At 39.3% G+C, this 12581-nt stretch overlaps 1 protein-coding gene across 1 annotated transcript; it reads left to right on the forward strand.

Moving 5' to 3' along the window:
* The first annotated feature begins 1079 nt into the window (after window positions 1-1079).
* On the forward strand, window positions 1080-8057 carry LOC141366012 (uncharacterized). Its single transcript, XM_073871000.1, has 2 exons — window positions 1080-1419; window positions 1677-8057. Exon 2 carries the CDS (start codon window positions 2229-2231, stop codon window positions 8055-8057), a length of 5829 nt encoding a protein of 1942 aa, XP_073727101.1. The 5' UTR covers window positions 1080-1419; window positions 1677-2228.
* Window positions 8058-12581: the final 4524 nt, after the last annotated feature.

Genomic DNA, 12581 nt, shown 5'->3' on the forward strand with positions numbered 1-12581 from the left:
TGCTAATTATGATCTCGCTTATTTGGTTCTTTGAACACCACTGCTGTTGATGATAAGTATGGCAGGATTGAATTATTTGAGATCATTGCGCATTCGAGCACTTCAAGAAAAGGCTATACATAATAGGCTTCTTCGACTTAATGCGGCGCCACAAGAACCGGCAGCCGAATGACGTCAGAGTTTCGCGAGAGCGATTTAAAAGCAAACTCCTCCATATGATTTCGCGGATCACTCTCGCGGTAGTTTGACGTCACCCGGCTGTCGATCTTTGAAGTCGAACAAGCCTATTGATCGTAGAAACACTGATCAGCAACGCTGTGATTGGCCAGTTGTTACAATGGCCAAGAACACGCCCATTTTTAACCCCTGCAGTCTGAGAGCTATTGATGAAAGGTTGTGAACTTTTTATGACAGTGAATTTAAAAACCCAGTTAAAAAGCTTCTTTTGTACATAAATCACCATAAATAATGTAAAATATTCTGTGTAATATAATCTTGATTTCTTTACTATGCTTGTCAAAGATTGAAATTATTGATTTTAATTAAACTTTGATGCTCCTAAAGTCTCTTTAAAAACAGTTAAATGCTGTTTGAAACAGCAACATAAAAAGCAGAATAAAAAACACAGGTGGTGGTCCTCCATCTTCATGTCATGTGCTGGTAGGAGTGATGTCTCTAAACTGATTGATTGTGCAGATCATCTCTGGAGCACAGGTGGTGGTCCTCCATCTTCATGTAATGTGCTGGCAGGAGTGATGTCTCTAAACTGATTGATTGTACAGATCATCTCTGGAGCAGTTGCTCTTGAACCCACAGCAAATGCAACAATTTAATTGCTGATAATTAAAATTTGAATTGTAGTTTATAATAAGATTGTGTTTTCCTCTCTTTTGTGCAGTTGTAGATAATACACCAACACTTTTAGCAGTTCCCAAGAATGTGGTAAATAAAGTATGATGTGCAGTAAGGGAATGGTAATGTTATTCTACATTAAAAGATTATAAAATGCAACCGTTTCTGATAGCAATGCACATGACAGTAAAGAAATCCTCTCAGATGAAAGTCCTTTAGAGAAACTATATTGTAAAAAAGACTCTGTTCAGATATCCTTCTTTAATGATAAGGCTGTACTGAGGTCAGTCTGGCATTGACACGGGGTGTGGTTTAAACTGAGACTGCGCGAGAGCAGCAGGAGAAGTGGCTTTATATTGCAATGGCAGACCGCAAAGTTTGCCGTCTCCGTAACTTTTATAGAAACGGAGCGTATTAATCTTGCAGAAATCTATGCAACACGTTTAATCGTCCCATAAAGAGCCAGAGTCTGTGATGATCTACCGAATGACAGCGGATGGGTGTGATTGACCAGTCATTTGTTTGATGTTTCTCCGTGATGGTTATAAGTGTGCGTCATTGACGATCGTAAGTTGAAATGTGTTTATATTTATTGTCATATGTTTCAAATGAGTGATAATCACTGTATATCACAATAACTAAATGTTAAGTTGGTTGTCATATAATATATAAGCATATTTGTAGATTATCAAAGTAAATGCCATCATTACGTTTCTACCTGTGATGATGTAGCGATTATTTATGCTAAACGGTTAGCACTGAATGCACATTTCTAACGTTTGCGAAGATTATCATGGTAATTGTATTTATTTGTTTTATTGTAGAACCACACACACACACACACACAAACACATACATAACTTCACATAGGTGCACGTGTACATCAACTGGACACGTGTGTCATCCTTCATCGCCACGTGAGAAGACATCAACGAACCAACGACAACGGATCACTACCTCTTATATCAGATAAGACATTCGGACATTTGGGACTGTTAATAACTTTACTTAAGAATTTAATTCTGTGTTGATACATCGTCACAACTGCAATTATCTGTATTATTTACCTTCACTACTTCAACTGCTGTATTTAACAATTTATTTATGTAGGCCTACGTTCTTTATTTGTATATTTATTTGAGTAATTGCATTGTTATGAGTGTTTAATTATTGTTACAATTTCTATTTGATTATTTAATAGAAATTCAGTTCATTGAACAAAGTCTCTTGCTCTTCATTTATTCCTTGGGTCCTGGACGTTAATTGTGATTAAAAGATCCTCTGAGGTGATTGGCATCGTAATAGTAACTAGTGCATTTCAGTTCCTTGCAAACATTAAATGGTCCTTCGAGCCGGATGCTATAACTGCTTCAGCTATGACGTCCAGACCCAGGGAAAAGTTAGTAGAGCAAGAGGTGGTAAGGCCACGCAGGGTAATTCGTCCGCCTTTGCATCTGCAGGATTATGAGGTTAGCTATCCTCAAAGGCACCTTACATTTCCAGATGAGCAGGTTAGTGTTGTAACAAATGCTGATGTTCTCTCATGTATTCGTGAAATGAGAGAAGAAAGCAGGCAGCTCAGACAAGATGTTCAGCGCATTTCAGACATAATTGCCACTTCTCCTGGGTTAGCTCCGCCGCAGGTCTCATCTCCATCACATGGTATGGACTATAGGGTGTCATCAACACCAATAGCTGCTAGTATGTTGGCTCCACAACAGGATGATCGAAAACCAAGCCAAGCAGAAAATACTCCAGTGCTGCCCCCTAGAGATGAGTCCTTACACAAACGTGGAGATGGCCACCAAGACCTCATAGCAGATCTTACTCACAGCTTAAAGACAATGGGCAAACTAAGCAGTAGTCAGTCACATTCAGGACAGTCAACTCCTCAGTATACAGAACCGCCTCAGTGTGATAATGACTCGTCGCAATACTTACCCAGTCATGCTGCTAATGTTCACGAATCGAGACAATCTCAATATGATCGTCATTGGTGTCAGTCTGATAATCCAAAGTTGCAGCGGCCCAATCCATCATCCTACCCTGCATGGGATTCTCAACATTCTCTAAATAATGCTAAGGTTGGTCATCCATATTCAGAATTCCAATCTGCTAATGATACTTATGATCCATACAGTGGCGACAGAGGGCGCACTTTGCAGAGGACTTCATTATTCGATTCAAGACCTTACTTTCAGCATAATAGGAGACATGAGAGCTATTGTGACAATGAACGGTTTCACTTATCTGATGCATCATTTCCTCCTTTGGAAGAACGTGGTCTTGATCGTGGCTTGTTCCTTTCACCAGTGCAGTACCGTGGGCCCACTCCTACTATCCCTGACTTTGTTCATGATGACCCGCGTGAATTCACCAGACTTAAGATTGCTTTAGACAATGTACTGCCTAATAACGCTACTGAATCTTTCAAGTTTCAAATCTTAATGGACCATCTTAAGTTAGAGGATGCTCTACTTGTTGCTGATTCTTACAGTCATAGTCGTTATCCCTTTAGTGACACTATGAAAGCACTTACTGACATGTATGGGCAGCCACATCAGTTAGCGTTGCAACGGATTAGCCAATTGATGGATGGACCCAATATAAAAAGTGGTGATGTCAAAGCTTTCAAAGCCTTCGCCCTCAGAGTCAGAGCATTAGTCGGGATGTTGAATCAGTTAGGAAGCCCAGGCTGGACGGAGCTAAAGTGTGGTTCACATGTATCTCGCCTCTTAGCTAAGTTACCTTATGACCTAAGAGCCAACTTCAAGAGATTTGTTAATCCCCTTCAGAATCCCGTTCCTACTCTGATTGATTTGGCAGATTGGCTTGAATATGAAGTCCGTGTGCAGGTGGAAGGAACGCAGTATGGCACATACCATGAACCTGACAAGCAAGCTTTCCGCAAAGACAAAAGGGTTGGATTCATGCAACGAAAACAGACCACTGTCCTGCATGGAGGAGAACAGACATGTTTGTCCATCGAAAATGTGAAAACGACATCAGTGTCTACAGATAAGAAACCAGAAAAGCCTAAAAAGTACTGCCCATTCTGCGATTCTATTCAGCACTATATGAATCAGTGTTCTAACTTTAAGCTGTTGACAAAAGAGCAAATTGAGAACTGGATCAAGACTGGTAACAGATGCTGGAGATGTGGCAGAGGTCATCATTCCTCAAAGTGTACTTTGAAAGCAAAATGCAAAAAGTGTGAAAGGAGACATCTTGAGGTTCTTCATGATGTAAATGCCAGCTCTGATTCAAAATGGAAGGACAGAAGTAAAGAGTCAGAAGGGAACACAATCCCACTCACTTCCACTTCCCAGACTTTATACTTGGATCGGCCTACAAGTGGTAGACAGGTATTGCTCAAATTAAGTCGGGTTGTACTTTGGAATGGTGATAAATCACTAGAGACCTATGCAGTGCTGGATGACGGCTCCGAACGGACAATTCTGCTGCATGATGCTGCTCAACGTTTAGGTCTGCAAGGAAAACCTGAAGACTTAGCCCTTCGTACTGTCAGACAGGAAGTCCATACCATACAAGGACATTCAGTGTCATTTTCTATATCGCCAGTCTCATTACCTGACAGAGCATTTCAAATTCATGGAGCATTTACTGCTAAAGAGCTGGGTCTTGTTCAACACACATATCCCATCACTTACTTACAAGAAAAGTACCACCACTTAAGAAATTTGCCTCTGCCTGATATCACTCAAGCCCAACCATTGGTGCTCATTGGCTCGGACTATCCTCATCTGATTACACCTGTAGAACCTGTGAGATTAGGCCCGCCAGGTGGGCCAGCAGCTGTACATACACGTCTTGGGTGGACATTACAGGGTCCATCAAGATTCCTTCAGTCTGTGTTGCAGCCACAGGAATGTCTTTTTGTATCTTGCTCATCTCCAGAGACTGAACTTTTTAATCAAGTTGAAAGGCTTTGGAAACTGGACATTGTACCTTATCAGTCTGAGAAGGTTGTCACTCGTTCACGACAAGACACAGAAGCAATTCGTATCTTGCAAGAGAAGACAATCAGGATGGATATAGAAGGGGTCCAAAGATACGCTACTCCACTACTATGGAAGGAATCTCTCCCACCATTGAATGCACCAAAGGAAGCTGTGTTAGCCCTCCTCCACAGCACAGAAAGACGCCTAATGAGGGAGCCTCAGAGGGCAATAAGTTACAACGCTGAGATTCAGAAGCTAATACAGGCAGGCTATATTACCCCGCTCACTACAAACCAGTGTGACCTGAGTCTTCATTCGTGGTACATACCACATCATATGGTTAATCATAACGGCAAAGACCGCATTGTGTTTAATTGTTCCTTTGAGTTCCAAGGCCAGTCTCTAAATGAGCACCTCATGCCCGGGCCTACTCTAGGAGCAAGTTTGTTGGGAGTTCTACTGCGCTTCAGGGAACACCCTGTAGCGATCTGCAGTGATATACGAGGAATGTTTCATCAAGTCCGCCTCCTTGATGAAGACAAACCATACCTCAGTTTCTTGTGGCGCAATGGAAAAACAATGGAACCTGCCACAGTCTATCAATGGGAGGTTCTTCCGTTTGGGACCACTTGTAGCCCCTGCTGTGCTACATTTGCCCTTCAGTCTCACGTAAAGAATTACCTTGAGCCTACAGATGAGGTGAGAAAAACAGTGGAGCGTGGATTCTATGTAGACAACTGTTTACAAAGTGTGCCAACTGAAGAACAGGCTGAGAAACTAGTTCACCGATTGCAGGATCATCTATCAAAGGGTGGATTTGAGCTGAGGCAGTGGGCAAGCAATGTCCCTACATTTATTCAACAGCTTCCAGCTGAGCGAAGATCAGATAGCAGTGAGATCTGGCTTAGTCAAGGGACAGACTATCATCAAGAAAGGACCCTTGGCCTACTATGGCAATGCAAACTGGATACGTTAGCATATAAGCCCCACCAAGGTGAAGATGGTGAAATTACAATGCGGACAATCTACCGTACTCTGGCAAAACAGTATGATCCCCTTGGGTTTCTTATCCCCTATACCACAAGGGCTAAGATCATTGTCCAAATGTTGTGGGATAAAAAACGAAGTTGGGATGACCCTTGCCTTCCTGCTCATTTACTGGATGCATGGCGTCAGTGGGAAAGTGAACTGCCTGCACTAGCCAAGATATCACAGCCCAGATGCTATAGTTCATGCCTTCAGTCCACTGTTAAATGTCGCAACCTACACATATTCTGTGATGCTTCTGAAAAGGCATATGGCTCAGTGGCGTATCTGACAACAGAAGATGATCAGAGCAATATTCAGGTATCCTTCCTAGCTGCAAGATCCAGAGTTGCACCCAAGAAGCAGCTCTCCATAGCACGATTGGAGCTCTGTGCAGCATTGACAGGAGCACAGCTAGGTTCGGTGTTGCAAAAAGAGCTGACCTTGGAAATTCACAACTGTGTGTTCTGGACTGATTCAACCACAGTTCTTGCCTGGCTCCAATCTGACTCTTGCCGGTACAAAGTATTTGTGGGAGTCCGAATTACTGAAATTCAAGAACTGTCTGACCCAAAAACATGGCGTTATGTTAACTCATCATCTAATCCTGCTGATGACATAACAAGAGGTCTAACATTGGATCAGTTGGCTGGAAATACTTCTTGGAACAAAGGTCCAGACTTTTTGCTGTATCGTAGTTCTTACTGGCCAAAGACACCAGAATGCCTAAACACTGAAGACTTTCAAGAGCTTAAGAAATCTGCATTTTGTGGGGTAGTGAATGAGACTAAAGGAACTGTAATACCAGATGCCCTCCAATTTCAAAGTTATCAAGAACTTCTGGAAGCCACAGTGCAGTCCCTGAATGGGGCGGCCGCCAATAAAGGACCGCCTGATGCAGATGACTTTAGTGAGGCTTTGCTTAAGGAAGGGAAGAATGTGCCTAATCGCAGCAGATTAATGAAACTCACTCCCGAATATGACAACAACTCTGCATTGATTAGAGTAGGAGGAAGGCTTCGTAGATGTGACAGTCTAAACGATGAATTTTTGCATCCTATAGTCCTGTCTCCAAGTCACCCAGTCTCAAAGCTCCTCATTAAGCACTATGACAACAAATTGCACCATCCAGGGGCTGGCCGTGTATATGCAGAATTACGACGAAAGTTCTGGATCCTACGCGGAAGAGAGGCGATTAAGAAGTACCAACATGAATGTTTTGAGTGTAACAAGTGGCGAGGGAAAGCAGCAGTTCCTAGAATGGCAGACCTCCCTCCATCAAGTCTCAGATTGTTTCGACCCCCTTTCTATTCCACAGGAGTGGATTGTTTCGGGCCCTTAGTCATCAAAATAGGGCGCCGTACGGAGAAAAGATGGGGCATTATATATAAATGTTTGACGACCCGAGCAGTACACCTTGACTTACTCGATCACATGGACACTGACTCATTTTTGATGTCTCTTAGGCGTTTTATCGCCCGTAGAGGGAAGCCTTATGAGCTTCTCTCAGACCAGGGAACAAATTTTAAAGGAGGACATACCGAGCTGGAAGAGACTTTTCACCAAATTCAGCCTACTATCAAAGACCAGCTAGCCAAAGAACAGATCAGGTTCCGCTTCAATCCACCCAGCGCACCACACTTTGGCGGCTCATGGGAAAGAGAAGTAAGGTCAGTGAAAACATCACTAAGGACAACACTTGGAGCTCAAGTTGTCACAGAAGAAGTCCTAAGAACCATCTTGCTTGAGGTTGAAAGTATTTTAAACTCAAGACCTTTGGGTTATGTCTCCAGTGATGTAGGTGACCCAGATCCTGTGACCCCAAATTCTTTACTCATGGGGCGGCCAGATTCTTCACTGCCACAGGTAGTTTACCCTGATTCTGATCTTCTCAGTCGAAAAAGATGGAGACACAGTCAGATACTAAGTGACCACTTCTGGAAGCATTTTATTCATGATTTCCTGCCTACTTTACAAGCACGTCAGAAATGGAACCAAGACAAAGAAAATATTACAGTTGGAACTGTCGTTCTCATTGCTGATGAACAAATGCCAAGAGCCCTCTGGAGAGTAGGCACTGTTACATCTGTCATTCCTGGTTCTGATGGTAGAGTCAGAAGTGCTTCAATTAAAGTGAAAGACCATACTTACACCCGACCTATTGCACGATTAATAAGACTACCCGCCTTACCTCCAGACACTGATGACTCACAATAAACTTAATACTGGCAAATTTGTTACCACAAATTTGGGGGCGGCTGTAAAAAAGACTCTGTTCAGATATCCTTCTTTAATGATAAGGCTGTACTGAGGTCAGTCTGGCATTGACACGGGGTGTGGTTTAAACTGAGACTGCGCGAGAGCAGGAGGAGAAGTGGCTTTATATTGCAATGGCAGACCGCAAAGTTTGCCGTCTCCGTAACTTTTATAGAAACGGAGCGTATTAATCTTGCAGAAATCTATGCAACACGTTTAATCGTCCCATAAAGAGCCAGAGTCTGTGATGATCTACCGAATGACAGCGGATGGGTGTGATTGACCAGTCATTTGTTTGATGTTTCTCCGTGATGGTTATAAGTGTGCGTCATTGACGATCGTAAGTTGAAATGTGTTTATATTTATTGTCATATGTTTCAAATGAGTGATAATCACTGTATATCACAATAACTAAATGTTAAGTTGGTTGTCATATAATATATAAGCATATTTGTAGATTATCAAAGTAAATGCCATCATTACGTTTCTACCTGTGATGATGTAGCGATTATTTATGCTAAACGGTTAGCACTGAATGCACATTTCTAACGTTTGCGAAGATTATCATGGTAATTGTATTTATTTGTTTTATTGTAGAACCACACACACACACAAACACACACACATACATAAAGTCACATAGGTGCACGTGTACATCAACTGGACACGTGTGTCATCCTTCATCGCCACGTGAGAAGACATCAACGAACCAACGACACCGGATCACTACCTCTTATATCAGATAAGACATTCGGACATTTGGGACTGTTAATAACTTTACTTAAGAATTTAATTCTGTGTTGATACATCGTCACAACTGCAATTATCTGTATTATTTACCTTCACTACTTCAACTGCTGTATTTAACAATTTATTTATGTAGGCCTACGTTCTTTATTTGTATATTTATTTGAGTAATTGCATTGTTATGAGTGTTTAATTATTGTTACAATTTCTATTTGATTATTTAATAGAAATTCAGTTCATTGAACAAAGTCTCTTGCTCTTCATTTATTCCTTGGGTCCTGGACGTTAATTGTGATTAAAAGATCCTCTGAGGTGATTGGCATCGTAATAGTAACTAGTGCATTTCAGTTCCTTGCAAACATATATGCAAGTGGTTAAATAAGTTTACTTCAATTGCATTATTCTTAACTGATTTCTGACTATATTAGCAATATTAGCAGTACTCCACGTTAACTGAAAGTCCTGCATCTGCTGAGTCTGCACAGAAAAGTGTAGTAAAGAAGATAAAGATGTGAAGATATGTGCAAAAAACGTATTTGGTTATTTTGGTCATTTTTGTCACAGGAAAGGGACAGGGTAACATATTTGTAGACAACGATTTAAAGATAGAACAGATAGAAATTGAATTGAATATAATTGTTTCTCAGTCTCTTTAATAGAATACATCCAGAAAATACAGGAAATGTGTGTATAGTATTAAAAACTGTATAAAATGTAAAATTATGTGTCAAGTTTTTAGAGTAAACTCCCCTTCCACTTAAGTAATCAACGGCAGGATCTGTTAAACCTAAATAAAATTAAATCCTTGTTTTAAAGAAATGTATCTTTTTACTCACTGAAAAAAATGATTCATTTAATTTTCAAATTTTTTTAAGGTAAGTGGTCGCAATCAATTTAATTAAGCTACATTTAAACAAAAGTTTTTTGTTTTTAATTTTTTTTTTTTTTGCTTAAATGTAGCTTAAATAAATTGATTGCAATCACTTACCTTAAAAAATTAAGTAAATTAAATGAATCATTTTTTTTAGTGCTTCATTCTGCTCAAAAACCTTCAAGATGTGTTTACTGCCAAGAAAGGTCACACTAAACAAGAGAGGTCACACTAAACACAGACAATTTTTTTGTACATATTTCCTGTATTTTCTGTTTGTATCTAAAATAGATTGAAAAATAAATATGAATGGACATTAAAACTTCTAAAACAACAAGTCTGGTGGTGATGGCCTAAGACTTTTGCAAAGTACTGTTTAGTGTTTATTTATATACTTCTCCAATTTTAGGTCAATCAATAAGATTTTATGGTGATTGCAAATTTGACCATAGTCGTTCAATGGATATTTTATACTATAGACCGTTTCATCGGGCGCATATGCGGTGACGCAATAAGCGTGGTCCGAACTTTACTTCCGGTTTCTGTTTGTTTAACGGTCTGACTAGTTGCTAAAACTGAACTCTTAAACAAATACCTCATCGAAAATAACAAATACGTGTTGTTTATTTTGCTTGTTATATAAATAAACTACTTTGTTGTTATTTATTCTTAGCAGAGTTTACCGGAAGTTACGTGATGACCACGAAAGCCGCGTGTTTATGTTTTTACTGCTGAAACTTCGTCTATAAGGGAAGTGAGGGGTGGAGAGTTTATTTAAAGGGCTTTAGAAGTAGTCAACAAAGATATAAATACCTGACACAAAAAATCATATTCTGTAGGTTTAAAATGCTTGGGTCAAATTGAGTGAGATGTTTAATGTCATACTATCTGAAATCTGAGTTGTCTGGAATGTGTCAAAATGATTGGTACGGTATGACATGTTCGGAGGGGTTGAACTTTTGCGAATGAATGAAATTAAATTCTAATTAAAAAGTTTCCTTAAACACGCCTTTTAAAGAAAGTGATCAAAAAAATGAATGCAACATTCAATATAGAGATATAAGGATAAAAACGACATTTTACAGAGAGCACAATCCTAAGCCGCATTCCTGAGAGATGCGTTCTTCTCTTGTGTGAAAATCATTGTGGCTGGCAGGCCCGGGTTATGACCTCAATACTTTTAAGGTTGTTTACGTTCACACTGTGGCAGTGATGGACGTATGACCGGGTTATTTAAAAAAAAAAGGAATGCTCTTGCCCTGATGCGAGAGTAATTACAAAACAGTAGTTTTTTGTTTTACTTCTATACGTTTTAATTTAAACAATTAAGTTAGGGCACCCTTCCGACCTATGATCGTTACTCACATCACGCCTCAGGCTGAGCCCCTCGGCTTTTTATTATTAGAAATGCTACCCATTCAGCAACAGACTAGGCTGAACAGGATGTGTTGTGTGTGTGCTTTTGTGTTGTGTGTCTGTGTCTCTGTCTGTGTTGTGAAGTGTCTTCACTTCCACTGTGCTTCACACCCCAGATAAAGAGTCAAGCATCTGGGTGATTCTATTCGTATTTTATACATTTGCATAACATTAAACCAAATGCTTTCATTAAATAGATTATGTATATTTTAACTCTGCCTGTTTCTGGACTTCTGTGATCAGTTTTCACAAGTTTTAAGTTTGTTTTGCACGGGTCTACATGATCAGTGTGCATTATGAAACTGAATTATGTGTTTAACAAGGAAATGCATTTCTCAAAGACACTTTAATACTTTCTTGCTTTATGCTTTATGACTCACAGCACTGACCCTATGGTGGGGCAGGTGTAAATCGCTGTGTTTAGAAGGGTCGGCTTAGGATTTTTTATGCCATTTGTCAAATTTTAACAAAGAATGTCGTGTTTTTCCACATAAGCCCCCTTCCCAAAAAAGTCCTGTGTGTAACATGAGATGTTTTTCCCAGATACGTACCACACTTGATTTTATCTCAGAATTTATGTACAGAAGTAAGTAGCAAATGTTAAATGATTAAGTGATGATTTATGGAGAGACACATTAAGATATTAATAAATCAACAAAACCAGGGAGGAGGAGGAGGTTTCTTTACCCTTGTCAAAAAAGAGATGGTGATCTTTATGAGGATACTCCATGGAGTAATGCAGTTAATTCTTGGGGGGCAATGTTGAACCCAAATGTGAGAATGGTCCCTTTTGTGATGAAATGGAGAATGTAAGGGGGGTGTTTCATTGCTTTATGTTTTTTTAACAGACTTTCTTTTTTGTTGACCCTTTTAGAGTCTCTTTTTGAATTTTCTGGGTATGTTTTACAAAGCAGGATTTTAAAGTTATATTTTTTTGGCCATTTTGCCTTTATTTAAACAGTGATTTTACAAAGCAGGATTTTAATCTTGGTTGTATTTATACTATAAAGGAAACATTTAAATTTCAGATGCCCAATTGTATTGTACTGCAAAACTAGCCATTTATGTAACTAGGTGAAACCAAATTGAACAAAAATTAGATCAAAAATATCAGTTTTAAAAGATTGGTAAAACCATGACTTGTTATTGAGTTTAATTTAATAAATTGAGTACATTGAATATCTTTGAATTTATTTAATTGGTGCTGTGCTTATAGTTAATGATGCACTTTACACATGTATTTGTAATAGACTACATTTTACTGAAAACATGTGAAATCAGTAAGTGAATAAAACTTTACAACCAAATTATAAAGGGCTTATTTTTATATCGTATTTATTGTATTGTATTTAAATGTCATATTTATTGTATGTCATATATTTATTATTAACTATTAAATTATATAAAATTATTTGGGATTCACTCTCATATTAAAATTCACTGACAATAGT

Source organism: Misgurnus anguillicaudatus, chromosome 9, assembly GCF_027580225.2.
Source record: "Misgurnus anguillicaudatus chromosome 9, ASM2758022v2, whole genome shotgun sequence".
Taxonomy (NCBI): domain Eukaryota; kingdom Metazoa; phylum Chordata; class Actinopteri; order Cypriniformes; family Cobitidae; genus Misgurnus; species Misgurnus anguillicaudatus.